Here is a 24,706-nt window from a genome sequence, read left to right on the forward strand (position 1 = left end):
CCAAGATTTCCAAAAATCATGCATTCATTTTAAACTAGGGGCATTCAGCTCCACCTCATTCAAGTAAGTGCATATTCCAACAGAGCCAAGCCAGATATGTCTAAATTAGCATTACAAGACATCATTAGGTGAATTCTAAACTTGTCTTAGTTAAAGTTTCTACATGATCCAAGGTGACTCCAAGGACAAAGAGCTAAACATAGGAAATAATACAAGATTATCTAAGGAACACTTCCTTTTTTTTGTTGGAAAAGTAAAAATACAAGTCATACATTATTAGGACTTTGAGTCCGCCTGCGTGAGGATCTCCTTGATCCACCTCTAGAGGAGCCACCTTTAGTATTTCCTTCTTGACTTGAGAAAAAGCGAGGATCGTATTGACGGTTTTCAAGTTCAAGGCTTATGATCCTTTCCTCTAAATTTTTTCTGGTCGCATTAGTAGTTTCCATTCTATGTGCCTGAAAAGTCAGCAAAATTAAGTGTTAGTTCTGCCATCAAGCACATATCAAGCAAGAGATGCTTAGAAAGGAACATGGCATACCTAGTTCGAATCATTGAGCACGTATTGGAAGGATTGAGTGCGAGCCAATGATTGTAAGCCTCCAATCATATGTATACTTTCTTCCACTAGATCCACATCAACCTAAAGCACAACTCTACTAGGTTAAGGGCCATTCATCAAATTAAGAAGAAATAAGGACAAAAAATTGAAAATTCAAGAACATACTGAATTAGGCCAAGGAACATTTGGTACATGCTCTGGCCTAGTCAAAGGCATGGAACTATACATTCCATCAAGATTCATCACATCATACTGCCATGCCAAAAAATGGGAATAAGTCTCCGTGAAGGAACTAGAAGAGCCACCAGCAAGGTGAGGAGAGGGAATCTCTTCCTCTTCCTCTCCCTTTTCCTCTCCTTCAGAAGATGGAGGCTGAAAATACAACATGCAAGTATTGTTACCAAGCAGAAATATAAAAAGGAATTTGCAAGATCAAAAATTTGACTTTATAAGGGAAGAAAAGTACTATTCTGCCAACCAAGTAACCTTGTAGATGAAGTCGAATGAATTCAGAATAATTCCCTTCTACTCCGTCAACAATATAGCCGTTACGGGTCCGAGCAAGTTAGCCAACCGAATAGTATGAGAAGGAGGAGTTGGAGTTGTGGTAGGAGGATACTCATGTTCAACTTGGGGCAACACCTGATCACCAAGAACTAATACCTTCCATGCCCACACTTAAACAACACTTAGCAGCCATTAAGTTCTAGAGCCCGTTCACACTCTACATATCCTTTACATCTAGCCTAAGGATCTAAATCCATCTGAAAAGTCACAAAGGAACTCAGAATGAGAAGAGATTGAACCATAGCCAAGCGCCAGAGATTCTAAAAAAAAGGGGAGGAAGAACTCACATCATCAATAGTCAAATTATCAATCACTAAGTGCCAAATTTCCAAAGAACGCCTGGAAGGTGTAGAGAAATGATGTTTGGGCAACCAACGGAGAAATCAAGGAAAAATGCTAGCAACTTCTTCCCGGATTTCAGGACCAACTCCAAAGTACTCGTACATCTAGACCTGAAAAATTCACAACACCATTACCACATAGCCAAAATAATTTTCCAAAACCTACGCATAGCCAAAATAAATCCCAAACCTCACCTGCCATACAAATGGAGCCCCACTCAAGCTTGAAAGGGTCCACCTAGAGAATTGGGTCATGAAATGCATCAGAGTAGCATAGGCCATGCCGCCTCAGTCATAATTTCGGATTTGTTCAATTTTTCTCAAGCTCCCCAAGTAGCGCAAATTCATAGTATTGCCTAAACTTGGACCCAAAAAAGTCCCAATAAAAAGAAGTATGAACACACAAGCATCTTTTGCCGTAGTCTCACAATAGGGAACACTTTCACATAGCCAAGACAAAGGGATATCGTTACTCCTCATTCTAGAAGACACTACACCTAGAAGTTTCCTAAGGTTAGTTGAAGTAAGGGAGTCATTGACAAGAATTCTTTCACCACCCAACCTTAGACCAGTGATAACAGAGAAGTCATAAGGTGTCAACATTACCTCCCTAATACTTGGAAAATGGAAAGTGCAAGTAGTGTCCCAAAAGCGCTCTACCAAGGCAAGAAGTAATTGAAGATCTTTGTATTTATGTGTTTGCTAATTTAACAGAGCTTTGAAGAAAGTGCCAAAGCCTTCTTCATTGATAATGTTTTTAATGCTAGGAGACGATGTTGCCCATGCAATTTTCGACATTTGGAGACTGGTTTGACTCTTAAGGCTCTACAATAGCTCATCATTTCCCACTCCAAAAAAAACTCACATAAAAAAAAAAATTCCCATGACCCAAAATCACATGTCCAAAAAATTTCCCATGACCGAACTCACATATCAAAAAAATTCCACAATCAAAACCCACATGACCAAAAAATTCTCAAAAATCAATGCCCCACCGCAACAAAAAATCAATGCCCTTCCAAAATTTCACCATATTTAAATTTTTTCACAAATCCATACACAACTGCCAAATCTTTCCATAACCATGCACAAAAAAAAATTCCTACATGTCTAAGATAGCCACAAAAATTTCCCACAAATTCATGCCCATGCACAAATGAATTATCACATAGCCAAAATCATAACCTCACAAATTTTCCATAAACCAACATCACATACCCAACAAAATTTTTCCATAGTCAAAATTTCATGCCCATAAAATTTTTCTAGTGTCCAAAAATTTTCAATACCCACAAGATTTTGCCATGTCCATCAAACAAAGTTTATACATGCCAACAAACTTTTCCCACATGCATCGTGAACATATTCATCTAAGCCTACAACATAAAATTTTCACAATCCCAATACTCCTAAAATCCAAACCAAAATTCATCCAACAACATCACAATTTACCCACATTGTCAAAATTCCATGAGCTACCAACATTGTCCAAATTGAATCATGAAAAAAAAAAAAAAAAAAAAAAAAAAAAAAAAAAACTCTATCCAAAACCAACTAATCACACAATACCCTCCAAAACCAAGATTTCAGAAAAATTCAAACCTCAAATTTCATGCTTAAAATTTTAAGTCACAAATTTTCAAAATCCCAAGTTTCAATTTTTCAAAATTTCAAGTTTCAAATCTTTCAAGATCTCAAGTTTTAAAGATTCAGAATTCAATTTCAAAATCTTCAGTTTTCAGAATTTCAAGAAAGAAATTCAAACCCCAGATTTCATGATCAAAATTTCAAGCCTTAATTTTCAAAATCCCAAATCTCAAAATTTCAGATTTCAAATTCCAAATTTCAATCCAAAATCTCAAAGTTTCAAAGTCTCAAAATTTTAAATGTCAATTTCAAAACTTCCAAGTTTCAAAAATCAAATGTTTTTCAAAAATAAAATCTTTTATCAATCAAACATTTTCTTGATAAAGTTCAAATCAAGAAGGGATACGGCCTATGCTGAAATATTTGTATAAGGTTTCTTTTCTCACAACCCTAGACATATATAAGACTTATTTTAAAGGTTGTCATACATGGAGAATGCATGCAAAAAGTAACCTAGTTCATTATTCTCTCTGAAGAAGCTACTACGTTTTTGCGCCATTGGGTTTTGTAATCTAAGAGCTTCTTGATCTTCATCGTTGATGAACTGAACAACTTTGCAGCCAACATCTTCTTCAAGTTGTTGGTATTAGTCACGTACTTAGATCTGTGCATCATTGGTTAGTCACGTACTGGGATTCGTGCATTAAATTGGAAGATTTCCACTACAATACAAGTCCAATTGGGTATTGGGGTAAGGGTTCAACTATAGGTTGGTATTTCAGGATAGACTAAAGTGTTTGGTAAGATTCCTTATACCTGTAACCGTTTGTGATTAATAATAGTGGATTATTGGGAGTGGTGACCTGAAATTCACACAATGGGGTTTTGCTACGGTGGTTTTCCCCATTCGTAAATAAATCACCTAGGTCAAATTTATTTTCCGTTGCACTTAGTATAATTGGTGATTTGTTTGTGCCTCCACGTTTTGCATGTTTAATTGATTTAATTAATTAACTTGGGTGATTAATTAATTTACAAGGGGTCAATACATTTTTTCCCTATCAAGTGGTATCAGAGCAAACACACTCTGATTAGGTTTTAATCTTTGCTGTGTGATCCATCGACCCTCGTTGTCATGGCTACAAGTGGCATGAAAAGATCTTTTATTTCAAATACATCATGCTTTATTAATATCTATTTGATTAAGTGTTTCAGAAAATGTAAGTCTAAAAGTTATTTGAAAGCTATCTTGATGATTGTTGAAAAAGGTCTTAGTGTGACTAAGAAGAGACTAGATTGTTTCAAAATGAAAATGTGTAAAGGAGTTCATCTGAGAAGGGTTAAAATTAAAGGTTTTGCTCATAAGTGGTAGCTGAGAGAGAAAACCATTCCTAATGTTGATACCATATTTTGTCCACCCTCGATTTTCTCTATGGGACCATGAGAATATCTAGAACGACATGGTGCAATCCATTCGGGCAACGGATCACCCAAAGTGCATTTTTTCGCTGAAATGACCAAAATATGCTTGGTCAGGCCTAGGTTCGACAAAAGGTCAAACATCGTCTGGACTCTCACAAAACAACATTTTTCATAGTTTCACTTCAAACTTGAGTTTCTCAGAGATTTTTAACAAACTTTAACCAAATTGGACCAAGTTTGACCCGAAGTAGATCCCTTATGGGTCCAAAAACCCTAATTTTGATCCAGATGTCGGAACAGGTTGAAACTAATGCCATTACAAAGATTATCAAATTCTCGTTCCAATGACTATTCATGGGTCGAAATCGGAGTTAGAACGGCCGAGATATCACAAAAACTGGAATGGCGCACTAATTGATGCACCGCAAACTTCCAAGAGCCATGACTTTTAATCTGACCATTGAATTTTTTAGTTTCATACATTTTTAGAAACTGAAAATCAAGATCTATCCAAAGGAGTCAAGATCAGCCCGATCAGAAGAGGATTGAGGCTGGCGGCCTTACAATGGCCGCAACCTCGATTTTTGCACTCGGGGCTATAAATAGCCCCAGGCATGCCCCAGATGAGGAAGACACACATTTTTCTAAAATTTTCCCTTCTGCCCAACTTCTCTCTATGTTTTTTCTCTCTTCCAAACACTTCAAATAACACAACAAAGTTTCTTGATTCTTGCATCTCCACCAAGAACACAAGGTATTGTTTTTGAACCCAATCTTCCTTTCCTTGGTTCTACATCTTGGATTTAGGGGTGTGGATGTAGCTTTTTTAGCTTTCATCAACACCCCTAACCTTCTAAATCTTTTTCCTAGCATGTGCTTGCTCTTTTTGCTGTAATAATATGTTTTATTACTTCCTTTGACATGTTTCTTGCTTTATCTTGTTTCTAGCGTGTTTTTATCTTAGATCCATGTTCTTTTATGCTTGTTCACATGTTTATTTGTCTCTATCTACATGTTTGTGTGCCTTTATGCCATGTTTTATGCTTAGATCTATGTTTCTACATGCTTAGATCTACATGCTTAGGGTCTTAGGCCATGTTTCCTTGGTTTTGTTCCTCTCTTTGCTTTGTGTTAATGTTAGAGTTATATGCTCACATGCTTGATATCATGTCCATGGTCATGTTTTGCTCGGATCTATGTGTACGTATGCTTTTTGCCATGTTTTATGCTTAGATTTGCATCCGTACATGGTTATATGCTTGGATTCACGTTCTTCCATGTTTACGTGCTTATATCTACATTTTCAAATGTTTGTGTGCTTAGATCTAGGTTTTCACATGCTTGTGTGCTTAAATCTATGCTTTGCTTGCTTTACGCCATCATCCATATGCTTGTGTGCTCCATGCCATGTTTGTGTGCCTAGACGAAGGCTATGTTTGTCTTGCCATGTGCTATTGTAGCCCTTTCGTCGCTTTATCTTTCTTTCTTGTGTTTTGGCCTATTATTTAGGACTCGATCTAGACCCTATGGTCTTTGTCATTATCCATACACCTTGGTCCATAGCAAAGGGTTTGGATCGCCCCATTTGCATGTCTATGCTTTCTTACTTCTATACTTTATGCTTGTGTTAGCCTCTTTAGTTCTTGGCTTTGCCACGTTTGACGCCCTTAGCAGGTTTGTGGTTGTGTGGTTACATTTGAGGCCCATGAGGCCTTGTTCGGATGTAACCATTTGGGGATGCATCGCCGTGATGCCTGTGGGTTCGTGCATGCCTCTCCCTTTCCACTCCGTGCAATGATATGCTTACCACGCTTGTTTGTGCCACTCATTGGCTTTCTATGCATCTTTACATGCTTGCTTACATGTCCATGCATGAGTCTTGCTTGCTAATGTGTCATCCATACTTCAACATAATGAAGCTATGGACATCGGATCCAAACCTACATTTGTCCTTTGCGGACACCACCTTTTGTTTGTTTCTTTGCTTGTTGCCTTTCTTGCTTGTTTGTTTGCTATCTCCTTTGCTTGTTTGCCCGCATCCTTGTTTCTATGCTTGCCATATCTATCTAGCTTGTTCACTTTGCATCCTCTTGCTATTATCTATGCATTTTCCTTCCATTGCTTATCTGCTAGTTTTCTTGTCTTTGCCTTTGCATGTACACACATGGAGTGAGGACACACGGAGCTAGGGCACAATCTCCTAGGCACAAGCAAAAAGGGCATGGATGCAAGCATGCAGTTGGGTCGAGCGGCCGCGTTCAGTAGTTCTAGGGTTTAGCTTTTTCCTTTGGTTATGTACTCTCTAAATCCCTCTCTTCCTCCTCCCTTTCTCTCTTAGAAGGTCTGTATTAGGTATATCATGCTGTGTACCATTCATCCTCATCTCTAGAGTATGGCGACCCTTATTTACTTTCCTGCACTTATATTTTGCGCCATTCTTTAAGGATGTAGGCATTTACTTTCCTACTCTGTGTGCTAGCATTGTACATGATGCATGTATATATATACTTGCTTGCCCCTTTTCGGTGTGACTGTTGCAATCCGTGTCACTTAAGGCTAGCAATGCCTAATTTTCGCTGCGAAAATAAGATGGCTTCTTGCTGAATGCCTTAGGAAAGCATAGATTGGGACCACTCCCAATCAAAAGCCAAAACCTCAAAGCCCCCATGCATGCAAAGCCCTGAAAGCCAATGCCAAAATCGTGTTTTTACTGCCAATCTAAAAAAATTAAGGTTATATCAAAACAAAGGACTGTCCTTGGACAGACATTGTGGGGTACCAATCACCTTCCCTGCACGTAACCAAACTTCTAGACCTAAGAGTCAAGATTTTTTGCCATCCACATTAGATTAGGAAAAATGACCTTTTTCTTAACCTAGGATTAGTAATAAAATCAACTAGAAACAGGTGACCAATCACAACTTAGAAAAACCCAATGATTGGTGGCGACTCCATTCACCTTTTGTAATCCCTAAAAATTTGGCCTAGATTCCTACCATAAAACCAAAGGTAGATTTACCTTCCTCTGCTGAGAGAGAGAGAGCACCCGAAACTCCGCATGAACCATACACATTCACATCGAAAGGGGACTCTAACGGGCCCCGCGCTCGCGTGAGCTATCGCCATGGCGGGTGGTCAAACAAAGGCCCATGGTAGTGGCAGTTTTTTCTGCTGCCCAAAGATCGAGGCCGGGCATCGATAGACTGGGACTTCGCTGGGGATCAATGAGAGTTTAGCCTTTAGAGTTTTTGATGAAATCATAATCTTTGGACATTGGTTTTCAAAAACACAGAAATTGGCATTGGCCTCCGAGGCTCTCCTTTTGAAAAGGACTTCTACTATATCCTAGTATATCGTTTTCAGAAGAGCAAAATCTTTTTCCAAAAAACCTTTTCCAAAACAGGGGGCTTTGAGGTATTTTCACATAGGGCTTTATCGCTTTCCTCACATGCTTTACGGCTTTCCTCACATGTTTACAACTTTCCCTCATATGCAAACATAGGATAGCAAAATTTAATTTCAGAAACACCTTTATCTGCTTTCCATATATATATATATATATATTATATATATATATCTCTGTTGTGCTTTGAAAAATTCTTTCCCCTTCAATTTCAGAAACACCTTTATCTGCTTTCCATATATATATATATATATATTATATATATATATCTCTGTTGTGCTTTGAAAAATTCTTTCCCCTTCATTGAGAATTGCATAACATATGCACCATTTTTTAGCCGAACCCAGGCTCCGCACTGCTGGCATAGTCATGTCTCTTTAGGGATTTCATCACCTCATCTATAGATGCCCAGATGAAAACATCGACAGTGTTACCCATAGTTAGTTCGGGGCTGATGTTGTAGGCACTTTTGGGTCCCTGGGTGGACAGGAGTAGTTGAAAAGGTCCCCTTAATCCTTCCTACCACATAACTTCCATGAAGGGAGGGGTATGGCGATTGAGTACCCTAGGACAGGAACCACCTACTAGTTAAGTCTTTGCATACAGTTGGCCTAGTTATGTCAAACCCGTGAGGACTGGATCAAGCTAGAGCCCATCAGGATTAGGTGAAACCTCAAGAGTGAACATCCAAGCCTACCCTTATAGGGTTAGAGGTTAGGGGAAAGTGTCTTGTAATAAGTGCACCCTTTTTGCTTGCGTCAAAGAAATTGTGCTTTACTCCAGGTTCTCTCTATCCCATTTGCACATCATCCATGATTAAACCCCTAGGAAAAGCAACCCCGTTACTTGTACATGATTGATCATACCTTATCCCTAAACGTTTACAACCCTACAAGGGTGCTTATGCATACACTAATTGGTTCCGTCACCTAATTGTGCAAAGATAAAATTTGTGGCAAGTAACCAAAACTTCGTTTAGGAGGAGATGCTGTCGAAAAACTGTTAGAGATCCAACGGTCCAAGAGGCCCAAGTTGCCTAGATTGTCAAGATGTCAAAATTGCCAAGAGGTCCTAGATGTCAAGAATCCAAGGACTCCTCCAAGAGATCCAAATTGCCAAGAGGCCCGTGATGTCCAAATTGTCAAGAGATCCAAATCGTCAAGATGTCAGAATTGCCAAAGGTCCTAGATGTCAGGAATCCAAGGGCTCCCTCAAGAGATCCAAATGTCCAAGAGATACATGTTGTCCAAGTGTCCAAGAGCTACCTCGAGAAGTCAACACCATCAAAAGCCGAGCTTTTCCTTGCAGTCGCATTTCTTGTATTGTAAAAGGCTCACTATTGGAGCTGATGAACCCAGTGTTGTAAAAGTAAATTTTGTACAAGCATGTAATCAAAGGAAGGGTCCTTCCCACATTGTTAAGCATATCATGAAAGTTTCAATTACTTGCCAATCTTGTGCATTAATCTTGCATCATAGTAGAAACTCACCATGATAAATACCCGAGCAAGGGTGCAAAGCCAAATTTTCAGAAAATGGTAGGTGCATGTTAAATACCAAAAGCATAAACTAACTTGATGGGTTCAAGTTACACTTGGTGTAACTCTATAAACTTACACCTGGTGTAACTCTTTAAAGTTACACTCCTTCTACACTGTTAGATTTAAGTAGATCTAACGGTAAAAAATATGAACCATTAATGTTGATTACAATATCATTTATTATCCCTTGTTTTATGAATTTCCATATTTGTCTCTATTCCCAAAATACGCTTACATTCATCTCAACCAAAATACCTGAAACTTTTTATTTTCATATGTCTCTATTTCCATATTTTTTGAATTTACATATCGTGACCCTTAGGAATAGTTTAAAAAAGAATTTAGAATCTAAGGTAAAGACTTTAGTACCAGCTCACTACAAATCTACATTAAAAAAATTCAGTGTCACTGCATCCTTAGAGAGGAAAACACCACCTCTACTCCAAGTTATACAAAGACTTGAAACCAATTCAAAGGCTTCTTTTGTGATCTCAAAGTCTTGGACTTTAAATTTATTTTGCGACTTATACAAAAAAAAAAAAAAAAATTGTTGGTGCAATTGTTGAAACAAATCTTTATAATGCTCCAACATAATGATTTTTTGTATAATGGTATCATTCGTGCAAACTACAAATCTTTATAATGGTATCATTCATGCAATTGTTGAAACTAACTATAATGCTCCAACACAAATTTTTATAAATCAAACTATAAACTCAATTGCATCTTTTCATGATGACTATATTAAGTAAGAGGATGAGAGAAGAGAGATAATGTGAACATTTTAGGAGTAAAAATAGATATGGAAATTCAAAAAAAAAGGAATAATAAATGATATGATAATTAGCATTAATGAGTTCATATTTTTTACTGTTAGATTTACTTAAATTTAATGGTGAAGAAAAGTTGTAACTTGAACCCATGTCATATATATATATATATATATATAAAAGTTTAAAGTAACAGATCAAGCATTGAACTATACGTGCATTTTCGTATAATGAAATGCTTTATCTGGTGTTTGGGAAATTGTGTCAGCCAATTTAATGACTTGGATGTGTGAACAATTATGTTAGTACGTGCACTATATGTGCATTTTCGTATGTGCGCCCAGCAAAGCCCTACTTTAAAAGATTTGTTTTCTTCTACACACACCATTTACTTTGCACATATTTTTACAACTTCCCATAAATGCAGTGACATTTAGGTAAATACTATCCTAATTGCATGTGCTTTGCCTGTGTGAAAGACTTTTTATTTTGGGTTTTATGTCATAATTTTTTTATTCCTCACAATTGGAGGTTAAAGTATATGTTCAATCATATTATGCATTTGAGAAGCGAGACCACCACAACCTTCACAACGCACACAGACACCCAAGAGTAGAGATTGAAGCAACATATTTTGCAAGGTTGAGATTTGTGTGTGTTGTGAAGGTTGTGGACCTTGTGGTTCTTTACTGTTTTGGATGTAAGAGCCTTTAGAGATGTTCAATTCACTTTTTTGAAAACAAAGCAAAATGAAACTAAAAAAATTATCAAGGGAAAGTGAAAGAGCACTTGGTGTGCAATTAGTGCTCTACACTTGATGGTGAGAGTACACATAGGTAGCACCCATTTAATTGAGCAAAATTACAAGATTACCATGGTAACTTTGTTTTCATAATTGGAAAATAACAAAAAGATGTCTCATTTTTCATAACTTTAACTCAAATTTTTAAGTCATGAGTTATAGAAAGTTAGAATAAAAATCAAGCCAAATAGCTTGATGGACGTCTGCGTCACAAAAAGTGAGTAATGGGTAATGTAAATAAATTTATTTAAGAACAACCTAGAGGTTGGCCGAGTTGGCTGGGTACTTGGTCTCAAGGTGCTTGTACCAAAAAAAATTATCTAGGTTAGTGATATTGTGAACAATAATTAGCTTCTTGTTGAAAGTTTTGAGATACATTGTGCGAAAGAAAAAAAAAAGAAAAAGAAATTATTATAGAGCTCATCCCAAATTATTAATTAAAATATTTTGTTTTAAAAAAAAGTGTGTGAAATTTTGAAAATTAAAAACTCCGTGTCTCGAATATATTGAGCATTGGGCGCATAAGTTGAGAGGAGAGGAGATCTTTCTCAAAAAAAGAAAAAAGAAAAAAAAAAAAGTTGAGAGGAGAGATGGCGAAGAAAGAGACAGTGAAAAACGCAGAGAAGTTAGTAGAGATGGCTATGAAAGGGAACGATGCGTCTCATGACGAAGCGCACGTGTGGAGGGTAAGAGACCTTGCTCTCTCCCTCGCACGTGAGGAAGGCCTCGCCTCCAACCCTGAATCTTTGGAAATAGTAAATTTTTTTTTTTTTTGCTTTGCGTTTCTCTCTTAGAATTAAAAAAAAGAAGAAGAAGAAGAAGAAGAAGATGAAGTCCTTCTTTTTGGTGTATCATTTCTTTTTGGGCAGGTGGAGCTTGCTGCACTTCTCCATGATATAGGTTATTAATCTCCTACTCTATTCTCTATACTCTCTCTCTCTCTCTGCTATCTGTGTTTTTGTTTTTTTTTTTTTACTGATCCTTTTGATTATTGGATGCTTGCAGGTGACTACAAATACTTGAGGTTTGTATTTCTCTTTCTTTCTTTATGTTGTTGTGGTTGTTGGAAACGAAACTGATTCTTATTGACAATAGGTCCACCTCCAATCTGCAATTTAAAGTAAACTTCTTTTAGTGGACAATGTATTTTATTTAGGAATGTTGTGAAACTATTGCGAATTTTTGTTGTGTAGCTCTTTTATTTGGTTTTTTTTCCCCCCCCCCACCCCCCCCCCCCCCCCCCCCCTTGTCAGAACATGTAGAAATGATGTGTGGATTAGGCCTTTGAAACCTACCAATTATTTTGCTTATGATTTTAAGTGATCTTTGAAATCAATAATGATCAAAGATGTGCATTATATTGTTTAGACTTTGTGTGGGACAGTTCGATTTCTACTGATTTCTGGAGTTTATCAATTCTTGAATTTCCACATACATGCACTTTTAACTCTGTTGACTTTAAGCTTCTATTACAGTGGACACAATGTATATAATAATACATGCTAGCCGTTAATTGAATTAACATTTAAAGCTACATCCCAAGCAGTTGTTGTACACCTTTATGGTTTTTATGCTAGGAAACTCATGTTGTCCTTGGAGTTCATTGATTTGAATTTATTTTATTTTATTTTTTGTTTTTTATTCATATATAGTCTTAGTTTTTCCTTTCTGTGACATGTAGAGATCCATCTGAGGAGAAAGTTGTGGAAAAGTTTCTTGAGCTAGAGGGCATAGAGGAGCACAAGAAGGTGAAGATTTTACAGATTATCAAGGGAATGGGTATGTAATTTGAAGGCTATAGTTTGTGACTTTTAAACATTGCTCTTGTTTCTCTTTATTTTCTTTCTTATTTTGTTACCACATGAAGTATAATATTAGGGCAATTAACAACTGTGTAGATATCATGTCAGGTTCTAGTTTTTATGGTAAAAATATAGGCAAAGTTTGAAAGTTGTTCAGATATTTTAGTCTATTTTTGCCCCAAAAGGAGTTAAAGAGTTGGTCTATTTCAAATTTTCAACGCATCCCGTAATGTTTACGTATTCTACTTGTACTGTTGGATCCCTACCAACTTATATGACAGAAGTGGTCTTTTGTGATTTGGATAAGTTCTTGGCTTTTGAACTTCTTGAATACATGTGGTTATATGACCACTTCATATATAGTTTGGAAGAAGCCTTGCAGGCTGCAGCTATTTAAGGCATATTTTCCCTCTACAACAATTTGTAAGTTATTCTTATGCAGTAGTTATTGCAGAATTGTGTTGTATTACTGAAATGGAAGCCAATAGCTATTATAATAACACTGGCTGTAATCTTCCTGATACTCTCTCTCTCAGAGTCTTCTAAATTGACATTTTGGGTCCCTTTTTATCTATTACTTTTATTTTCCTGCCATTTGTGCGTGTGCAAGAACCTGGCCTTAGTTGCAAAAACTGGACTGGTTTAATATACTGGTACGTTCATAAATTCATATGAATTTTTTTCTCTTCATAATTTCATAATTTTAGATAGTTTACTTTTTGTTATATTTCCATGCTTGTTTGTCTCCCTTTACCACATTTTCTATCTGGCACTGTGATGCAAAGATTACAATCAAACCTATTTTAGAATTTATTATTTCAAAATTTTAATTATTGGAGATACCTGATCCTGGATTTTATGGGATAAAATGCTTGAAGCCTATTTAAAAGCTGTTCTGGAATATTCTGAGATAATGCAATTTGATTAAAATTCTGATTAGAGATGTTCCTCTACAGCTTGGTGGTGATTCTAAGCACCATTTAGTGGTGAAACCTGGGGTTCCTTTTTGTATCACAGTATCTTTTTCACATTTTCTCTTTTGGTTCTACTGTCTAGAAGCGCCTTTTCTCTCTCTCTCTCTCTCTCTCTCTCTCTCTCTCTCTCTCTCGTGTCTTTGTTAAATATTAATCGTTGCCATCTACTTGGATGTCAAAGTGAATTCATTTATTTGATTTTGAATGGTAGTTGATTGTGTAGATGGTTAGGAATAAAACAAATATATTGTACTAATGCTCATAATGAATAAGTTTTCCCTGGGTCCATCTTCATTTGAAGAAAAATCGTCAAAAAACTGGCAACTTCTTATGTTATTTTCCTTATTTTAAGTAAAGATTCCTTTAAAATATATATATATATATATTTAAAATTCATAAGTCTGAGTTTCCTCCATTTATGGTGTCACTGCACACAATGATTAAATTTTAATCAGAAATTACCTTATTTTAAGTAAAGATTCCTTTAAAATATATATATATATATATTTAAAATTCATAAGTCTGAGTTTCCTCCATTTATGGTGTCACTGCACACAATGATTAAATTTTAATCAGAAATTTGAAATCTTAGATACATGATTTATTACACCCGGAATTTGTTTTAGTTTTTGAGTTTAATATGAATTTTTATAGGTACTAGGGCATTGAAAGGTAAACTTTATTCATATTGTCTGTTTCAAGCACCTTTCTATGCACTATCAGCTTTTCGTATTAAACTTCTGCTCATTTTTCCTTTTTGTCTCTTTGTCAAAGTTCATATTAGTTCTTTTGAAGTAATCTTGATAGATATACTTTTGAATCTTTAGGTTTCAAAGATGAGCTTGCTGGGCTTGAAAATGATCAACTTTTTCCAGAATTTGGAATTGTGCAAGATGCTGATCGTCTTGATGCAATTGGTGCAATTGGTAATTTCTGGTTTTCATGTGTGCTTTTATATAAAACAAAAAGCCATCTGTACTAAACTAAAGTGATTGCTTAAAAGTGAGATTCTGTCTGGAAGTTGTCATTTGCTATGGGCCAATTATATGTGTGACAAGTTCAAATTGCTCAAGGCTTTATGTTAGTTCTACTATTTGTACTGGCTTTGTCGACGTCTTCTCTTGAGATCCTAATGCAGGCAAAGAGAAGCTGGTTTTTGGTTTTTTTTTTTTTTTTTGCTAAGTAAAGAAAATTTTATTCAAAGACATAATAATGAGTCACCCAAGTATACAGGAAGTATATAGCAGGGGACCAAAGTAATCAAATACATAAAATAGAGGCATCCATCAAATCATAGACCCAAAAAATAGAATGACTTCCATGATAGACATCCAATCCGATAGAGTTTTAAATCAGCTATAGTCCTTTCAGAATCTTCAAAACACTAGTTTTTTCTCTCCCGCCAAATGCACCACATCAAACAATGAGTGACAACCATCCAAATAACACCATTATGATGATTACCAAAATTTCTTTGCCAACATGCAAGGATCTCAACCATAGTCTTTGGCATCGCCCAGTGGATACCAAACAAGGTGAACACCATAGATCACAACTCATAAACAATAGGACAATGTAATAAAAGATGGTCTACCGATTCTCCATACTTCTACACATATAACACCAATCTAGAATCAATACCTTTTTCTTTCATAAATTATCAATAGTCAAGATAGTTCCTAAAGTTGCAGTCCAAACAAAAAACACGACTCTGGAAGGAACCTTTTGCTTCCAAATACTTCTCCAAGGGAAGGACTGAGTACATACACCCAACAAAGCATGATAATAACTGCTTACCTCAAAGCCCTTGCTCTTAGCAGGTGTCCTAAACATCTTATCCTCACCAATACCTCTCACTGAGACTCCATTTATAACATCCCAAAAAATAGACAAAATCTGATTCCCTATCATGAATTTCTCGCAAGAATTCCAAGTCCCAAAAAAGAACCCTGTTAGGAAACTGCATGAGACTAGACGTACAATAGTACTTGGAAAAAGTAATGTTTTAAAGAGCTGTTTAAAAAGTTGTATGCAAGCTGGATTTAAGCTTATCTAATGTAAACACACACTGTAATGTTGGATTTCTAGACATGGGCTTTAGTTTTGGTTTAGGGGTAATTACAGTAAATCCACTTGTGGTAAGGCTTGTTTTCACCTTGCCTATCTGTGGTTTGAAAGTTAGCACATTGTCCACTTGAGGTCACTTTCATTAGGGGCTTTGTAACCCACCTTTGTTAAAAACGAGGTACATATGTATTTTGCTCCCATGTTATGTCTCTCCTCCTAAAACCAAAAAAAAAAAAATAAAAAACTATAGAAAACAAAATCAAAATGTGCTATTGCTAAAATTTTTTATGCAAGATTCATGAGAGATTTTGGGTGAGAAATAAAAGGATTTACAAACTAGAACTTAGAATCAAAAGGTGCTATATTAGTATATTACCCCTTTTTTTATTAATGAAACTTTCAACAAACTCAAAACACATGCACTCAAAACACTCATGATGGAGATAAGAATCAGTTTGGTTTGGAATTAAGAGAGAGAGAAACTGATTCTTTCTCCCCTTTACCACCTCAAACTTAGATTAGAGAAAGAGAGAGAGAGAACTCAGATCTGGTGTTGATGTGGCTGACATTGGCAGCGACAATGACACCAAGGGCTTTAGTGATATTGTAGAGGGTGAGCTTGGAGACAAGAGGGTTGAGCTTTGTCAGCAAAGCCAGAGGCTGTCCGATCCCACCAACATGACTTGCATCTCATTTGTCGTTCGCTACCGTTGCTAGCTCACCGTTCAACTGAACCACCTTGGCTTCTCTACCTTTTGCTTTGACTTGAAAGGGAGGTTGGGGTTGTCTTTGGATTTGGGTTTTGTGTTTGATGAGCCACAATGATGAGGCAGAGGATGGGTTTACTGGGATTTTGTTGGTGTTTGTTGTTTTGTGTTCTGATGAGTCACGAAGACGAGAGAGAAGATGGGTTTGCAGAGGGAGAGGATGGGTTTTCTAGGATTTTTGTTGGGTGCTCATGGTTTTCAATTCAAATTTGTTGGGTTTTCTGGGATTTTTGTTGGGTTGCTCATGTTTTTGCTATTTCTGTTCGAATTTTATGGTTTTGATTTTTTTGGATTCAAATTTGCAGGGGAAATCAGTTTGATTTTTCCAAGTTCGAATTTCGTGTGTTTGAATTGTTCGTTGTGTTCTTTGAGGCTGTTGTTCCTCTCTTGGTTTGTTTTTAATTTTTGTTTGATTCTGTGATTAGGTTCTAAAACTTGCTGATTACGGTTTGGGTCTGGAAAAATGAGAGGGTTTTGGGTTTGTATGTGGTTGTTTGGCCATGAGTCAGGGGATTTCGGGTTCATTTCAAAATGGGTTTTGGATGTGTGGGTGTATTTGCTGTTCCTCTCTTGGTTTGTTTCTATTTTTTGTTTGATTTTGTGATTAGGTTCTAAGACTTGTTGATTTCGGTTTGAGTTTGAAAAAAGAAGACGGCTTTTGGTTATGTATGTGGTTGTTTGGCCGTGAGTTAGGGGATTTAGGGTCGGTTTCAAAATGGGTTTTGGATGTGTTTGCACGTTTGCTGGTGTGTGTAACTAAAAATTTGAAATATATTTACTAGTGTTGTGTTCTTGTGTTTTGGGTTTGAAAAAATTTTGATTTGAAATATTTTCATGCAATCGAAAATAGTCCTTAAAATATAAATGCCTGGGTTTGAAAAGTTCTTGAAATATAGACTGGATTTGAAATTTGGGATTTGAAATATATGCTTTGGTTTGAAATCTTGTGTTCACGTAATTGTACGTCAACAGTGATTTGAGAGCTGAGATTCTGGCACTTGTCTTATGTTTTCTGTAGGGCTTTTGCATTTAGATGTTCTTACATTATTACTATGAGCTTTTATACCTATCAAATATATATATATATATATCTTGTGTTCACATAATCAATTGAAGTTCTTTGAGCCAAGTTTTACCAATAGTACCTTTTGATTTAGTGTTCTCTTGTTTTTTATTTTTATTTTTATTTATTTTTATGTGTTTTTTTTTTTTTTTTTTTTTTTGGGTTCTCAGCAGATTACATAATTACTGTCACCAGTAAATCTCCACTGCAACATTCTTTATATGGTTGAAAGCTTCTTCTTCTTTTTATTTATTTATTTTTTAATTTTTAGCCAACCATCCAATGAAAGCATGCCCAGGAATTGGTATATTAAACCAGAACAGTTTCCACGAAGTCACTTCCAACCCTTTTAACTCTAAGCTCTTCTCACGGAGCAGCACAAAAGTATTTTTAGAAGGGGACCATAGAGCCCTGTCTTCCTCCATTAATTCATTCAGACTAAGCTTGTTTTGGATGCCAACTAACTACTCTGATCTGGCTGCCTTCTGAACCCAGTGCTTATTCCTTAGAACAAAGTCTACTCTTGCCTCAAAAAGACTTTTTGCATATATATATATGACCCTAGGGCCATATCTCTGGTTTAAGATCCCATCAGGATGCCAATGATCATGCCACAGGACAATCTTCTTTCCACTCCCCAGCTCATAACTCAAGAATTTCCTAGCATTCTCTAAGTTAGAGCATTGCTCTCCCTTCCCAGGCACTATCTCGAGGGATTTTTACTGTCAAAAAGAACTTCCTTTTTAGTAGACATTCATGAATCCATGCTACCCATTGTGCATTCTCTTTGTGGGATATAAATATTGTTGTTTTAGATCAGGTTTTTGCTGTGTTGTTAAGAGAAAAACTATACTACTGCTTCTTGTATTTTTTTTTTTTCCTGAAAATAGTAAAATCACTGCAACTCCTTGGACGTAGTCAAATTTCCAAACCACGTAAATATTGTCTTGTGTGATTATTTTCTTTGATGCATATTTTTCTCTATTTTTGCATCTTACAGATCTGGGAATTCGTGTATATTCCCCTAATCCCCACAGTTTAACGCCCTTGTTTCTATTGCTGAGCTAAAATTTAACTCGTTGATATCATCATTGAATACTTCTTGACTCACTGAAACTGATTCTTCATTGACAAGTCATGCACAAATCTTAATTGTTTCTCTATTCAGGAATTGCTCGTTGCTTTACTTTTGGTGGAAGTAGGAGCAGGGTGTTACATGATCCTGCCATTCAGCCACGATCAGATTTATCTAAGGAACAGTACATGAAGAAAGATGAGCAAACTACTGTAAATCATTTTCATGAGAAGCTTCTCAAGCTGAAGGATTTGATGAAAACCAAGGTAAAAGCAATGAGTTGGAGGCACTTTGCTAGAATCGCTTGATTTCCTGCCACTGTTTTCTTATTGTTTGTGTGCATCCATGCATCTTTTGTTTTTTTGTTTTGTTTTTGCTGAATCATGCATCTTTTGTTTGTGCTTAATGTAATAGACGGACCACACGATATGTGTATGGTACAGTTATATAAATCTATGTTTCATTATATTCAGGCTGGGAAGAAGAGGGCTGAGAGAAGGCACAAGTTCATGGAGGAGTTTTTAAAGGAGTTCTATGAAGAGTGGGATGGGAGAGCTTGAAAAAGGTACCTGTTTTTACTGTATGACAATTTGATCTTTCAATTTATGCTTAACCGCTTCAAAATTTTATGATAAAAAAGTAATAGGTTTCTTGCAACAAATTTATCAAAAAAAAAAAAGGTTTCTTGCAACAAAATGAGACACTCCAGTTTCTGATTTTTCCATTATGTTATACTGTAGGATGCTCCCATGGTGCAGTTAAAGATTCGCTAAGATGAATGGCTCAGTTTGAGGATAATACATCTATATTACGTTATAAGTATAAACATTAAAGTTTGCCATTGCACTGAATAATTCAATGTTGGGCACGGGACATTCCTGTGAATGTCATTTTGATAAAGCTTACTTCACTAAGGACCTTTTGATGTATCTTGTAGCTATGAACTCTTGCCATGACCAGGCACAACCCAAGCTTGTTCAATCACTGAAGGAACTTTGTCTGTGCAATCTTTGTTGGGAAGTTACTCTGCTCTACCTTACATAAATTTTTACTTGATGCCTGACAGTTTGATCTATTTTGTGCACATTTAGCATTAATAAGGATTAGGCAAGAGGTGCATGCACATTCGCATAACATTGCGGTGTGCTCTTCCCATAATGCAAACTTATAGTGATTGCTAATTCTAAAAATATACAATGAGCAAAAATGCCATTTAATTTTGAATGTGGACATTGAACGTTATTGAATATGGTAGTAATTCAAAATGTGTTGGGAAAATTTTAGCCAAAGCAATTATTCTTTGGTTCTAACTTTTTGCTGTGGTTGACATAGTTACAGTATGCTGCTAATTTTGCAACTTGAATTCTTACCTTCTTAGACTCTCAAGCACTTTGTACATGAGGAGATGCTAGTTAGTTTGGTTCTAACTTCTAATATACGGTGGTTAACGCACAGATTACACATGAGTTTGTCACAAAAGGGCCACATAAAAGGTGATTTGATATACATGCATATAGAACGATCACAGCTCATTCTGCTACATTAGAAGAGTTTGTGGTAGAAATCATAATACGGTACTTGTTCCTCATGAATTTAGGGGTGTAATAAGAGGTTTGGTGTGACCAGCGTTAAAAAGTTCGAGAATAAAATATTTTCGGGTAATATAGTAAGGTCCTTTATTAAGGATTTCATTTAAGCTGCACCATCTCTAGCCTTGAATATATTAAAATTAATGTCAAGATTTAAAGTATCAACCACATCATCCCCGACACCCTAGACACAATATCTCACCATGTCTAAAACAAACTCAACCAAGGAGAATTCCCGGAGTTCTTGTTCCTTCTCGATGAATTGTGAAGGGACCTAAAAACACTTCATTATGTTTTTACCCAATTTCTCTTTTCTCAATTTTTTTGAAGTAAGATATTTAAGATATTTTTTTTTTCTTTTTTAGGTGTTTGCTTGCATGTAAAATGTGGTCAAACTTATAAAATATTTTTCTTTAACTGTAAAATCTTTTATGAAAAGATATAAAATGTTTTACCTTTAAAAATTTGGTAAAATATTTTACAAAAACAAAAAGCAACTTTGGTGGTCAGTGTTGGCGGTTGGGCAATTGGTATGGCGGCTTGGTGGTCGAAGCCACCATGCCAGTAATCAGTGCCAGTGGTCTAGTCATTGGAGATGCCATTTTGGTGGTTAGATCATTGGAGTCACCATTTTGGTTGCCATTTTGATTACTGGACCTCCAGTACTAGTGGCTCCAGTGGCTGAGCCACTAATTTTGGTGGTCCACTTGAAAATTTTATGAGAAAAATGGTTAAATTCCCTTTATTTTTAAAGTATGTAGCAAAACACCTCTTTTTTCAAAGTATCTAGCAAAATGCTCCTGTTTGGAACTCTATTTTAATAAAATCAAGTTCTTCGTAAAACTCAATATCCTCAAAATTGAATTCTGTGTATTTTTTATTAGAACTCGACATTAGCAATGCCAAGTTTCACTTATATTTTCAAAAGAATTTAAGTAACAAAATATGCATAGAATTCGACATTAGTAATGTCGAATTCCAAGTGGAACTCGATTTTGTTAAAATCGAATTACAAAAATAGAGGCATTTTACTAAATACTTTGGAAAGAATGGTGTTTTGCTACATACTTTAAAAATAAAGGATATTTAGTCATTTTTCCAAATTTTACATGTTACATAAAATACCTAAAAATATTTTACTAAAAATGTTTTACATGTAAAAATTTTAAGTTCAAAAATATTTTACTTTCAAAACAAATGGAGGTTTTAGTAGATTGGTGTTGTTATTGACATGGTTTTGAAATCCGGACCGGTTCTTTTAACTCCCAAAATGGGCATATTCCAAAACTAGCATATGTAAAAAAGTTAGTGAACTGTGTGAACTACGATAGAACAGCTCGATTTTTAAAAACCGTAGAAGGTTCTCACGGTTCAGATCAGAGCTTAAAAAAGCAACAAAAGAACCTTGGTAATTACAGCAGTAGCACCTTATTATCGCCATTGTTAAGAAAACCCCAAAAGGCGAAAGAAGGATCAATAGGTACAAAGAACCAAAAAGAAATAGCAGTATAAGAATAACTTGATCTTCAAAAATCTTTCTAAAAAAAAAAAAAAATCTTTTTACAAGATCCCTCCAAATAGAAGAAGAAAAAACTAAAATTTTTCTCTTACACAGCCATAGTGTTGAGTAGAGGTGCTATGCTCTCTCTTTCTCTCATTGTTCTAGCTCTTTTTTTTTTTTTTTTTTTTTTTGGAGAACTCTCAAATTTAGGTTGTGTTTGGTAGAGTGGATTTTAGAGAAGATGAAAAAAAAAAAAAAAAAAAAGAAGTGAGAAAATGAGGAGGAAAAACTTTTTGNAGGAGAGACATCAAAGGGGAGTAAAAATACATATTTACCATATTTTTGACATAGATGGGTTATGGTAGCTTAACGAAGGTGACTTTAGGTAGGCAAAGTGCAAACTTTCAAACCATGGGCAGGCAAAGTAAAAGCGGGCCTAACTATTGGTGAGTTTACTATAATTACTCATTTGGTTATATTATTGGTCTCATGTGCCAAGTTTTTAATAGTTCTTTAATTTGGGCTTAATAGTGAAAACCCATTGAGTCCAAGTCCTATGAGGGTTAGGTACTCATTTGTATTCTATGAAAATTTCCAGCAAAGATTGCTCGAGGTTTTTGTAATGCAATCCTATCCGATGTATGATGACAACCTAACACATTGCAACCAGACCTTGATTTCTTACTCTTGGAACCCTAAAATGATAGGTTAATAGCCCTTGCACAAACCACCTTTTATTAGTCTCTTCACCACAAAACTGGATTTGCTATAGTTCTGGTTTACTCTTCACAGCCTCAAATCAGATCTGATCTTCTTCCTTTTATCACTTGTTTTGAGTTCCATGACATACCCATCATGTTACTCCATAAGCTTAATCCTGACTTTTCCACCCCAAAGCTAAAGCTAGCTCTTCCAAAACTCTACAACAAGTTGTTCTCCAGAAATTCCTGCTTCATAGTTGGTCTCACTGCCCTCTGTCCTACGTCAGATCCATATACTACTCCCCCCTTTTCTCCCAATGTTAACAATCTATATAAAGTACATGTGTGCATAAACATTTGTTTGTTTGTTTGTTTTTATTTATTTATTTTTATTTTTTGTGAATCAGTAAAGATTTTATTAAAAGAACAATCACAATACACCAGAACAACAAAGAGTCCATAGGACCCTAAAAACAGTAAAGAGCAGAGCTAATGCATGCACTTCTCTGAGTTCTCAGCAGTGCCTAACATCAGAATGACCAACCCAGGCACTAGCAGCTAGCTGCACTCCTTAGCACATTTACAGCACAAGTCAATCCTACCTAGACGCTTTGCTGTTTACACATAGTAGAGGGGTTAATCCCCATTTACAACACAAACACACGATTAAAAATTGACTCTCAGCTACTGCATCTACTCTCCACTGGAGTTTTAACATCCTTCTTAATATTCCTGATAACCTATTCTTCATAGTAGATCCTCCCTGTATGAATAATGTCATTCCTCTGCAGCCGCAGATGGATACACTGTAGCCCACCAAGCCAGCTTGCAAATAGTGGTCTTTAAGACTTTCCCCTTCAGCTGAATAGAGCACTGGTCTTCCAGAGCTTGCCAACAGGATTTAGCAACCAAAATTAGACACAAACCCATAATGATCTTCCAGATTCTTTTGGTGAAGGAGCTTTGAAAAAACAGGTGATCCTTGAGTTCTATGCTTCCTCAGCAGATTACATAATTACTGTCACCAGTAAATCTCCACTGCAACATTCTTTATATGGTTGAAAGCTTCTTCTTCTTTTTATTTATTTATTTTTTAATTTTTAGCCAACCATCCAATGAAAGCATGCCCAGGAATTGGTATATTAAACCAGAACAGTTTCCACGAAGTCACTTCCAACCCTTTTAACTCTAAGCTCTTCTCACGGAGCAGCACAAAAGTATTTTTAGAAGGGGACCATAGAGCCCTGTCTTCCTCCATTAATTCATTCAGACTAAGCTTGTTTTGGATGCCAACTAACTACTCTGATCTGGCTGCCTTCTGAACCCAGTGCTTATTCCTTAGAACAAAGTCTACTCTTGCCTCAAAAAGACTTTTTGCTATATAATATATATATATGACCCTAGGGCCATATCTCTGGTTTAAGATCCCATCAGGATGCCAATGATCATGCCACAGGACAATCTTCTTTCCACTCCCCAGCTCATAACTCAAGAATTTCCTAGCATTCTCTAAGTTAGAGCATTGCTCTCCCTTCCCAGGCACTATCTCGAGGGATTTTTACTGTCAAAAAGAACTTCCTTTTTAGTAGACATTCATGAATCCATGCTACCCATTGTGCATTCTCTTTGTGGGATATAAATATTGTTGTTTTAGATCAGGTTTTTGCTGTGTTGTTAAGAGAAAAACTATACTACTGCTTCTTGTATTTTTTTTTTTTCCTGAAAATAGTAAAATCACTGCAACTCCTTGGACGTAGTCAAATTTCCAAACCACGTAAATATTGTCTTGTGTGATTATTTTCTTTGATGCATATTTTTCTCTATTTTTGCATCTTACAGATCTGGGAATTCGTGTATATTCCCCTAATCCCCACAGTTTAACGCCCTTGTTTCTATTGCTGAGCTAAAATTTAACTCGTTGATTATCTTAGTGAGAAAATGAGGAGGAAAAACTTTTTGGAGGGTGTCTGGTTGAGAGAGGGAGAGAGGAAAATGATGGTGGGGCCCAACAAAAAGTTTTCTCTCCAAAATGGAGAATAAACTTGGTGGAGGAAAATCTTATAAGTGAAGGACAAAAATGCCCACGTGCAAGTTACACATGGGCTTCTTCAGCACATTTGTTTGTTTTTTCTTTAATTTCAATTTTAATAAGTAGTAAATGTTTCTTTTGTTT

General features: G+C 36.1%; 1 protein-coding gene across 1 annotated transcript; it reads left to right on the forward strand.

Annotated features, from left to right (window-relative positions):
• Positions 1-11,420: 11,420 nt before the first annotated feature.
• On the forward strand, positions 11,421-19,766 carry LOC112009784 (uncharacterized). Its single transcript, XM_024042116.2, has 8 exons — positions 11,421-11,749; positions 11,864-11,894; positions 12,000-12,018; positions 12,676-12,773; positions 14,598-14,696; positions 18,836-19,008; positions 19,216-19,307; positions 19,483-19,766. Exons 1-7 carry the CDS (start codon positions 11,585-11,587, stop codon positions 19,300-19,302), a joined length of 672 nt encoding a protein of 223 aa, XP_023897884.2. The 5' UTR covers positions 11,421-11,584; the 3' UTR covers positions 19,303-19,307; positions 19,483-19,766.
• The last annotated feature ends 4,940 nt before the right edge of the window (positions 19,767-24,706 follow it).

Source organism: Quercus suber, unplaced genomic scaffold (assembly GCF_002906115.3).
Source record: "Quercus suber isolate HL8 unplaced genomic scaffold, Cork oak 2.0 scaffold_150, whole genome shotgun sequence".
NCBI lineage: Eukaryota > Viridiplantae > Streptophyta > Magnoliopsida > Fagales > Fagaceae > Quercus > Quercus suber.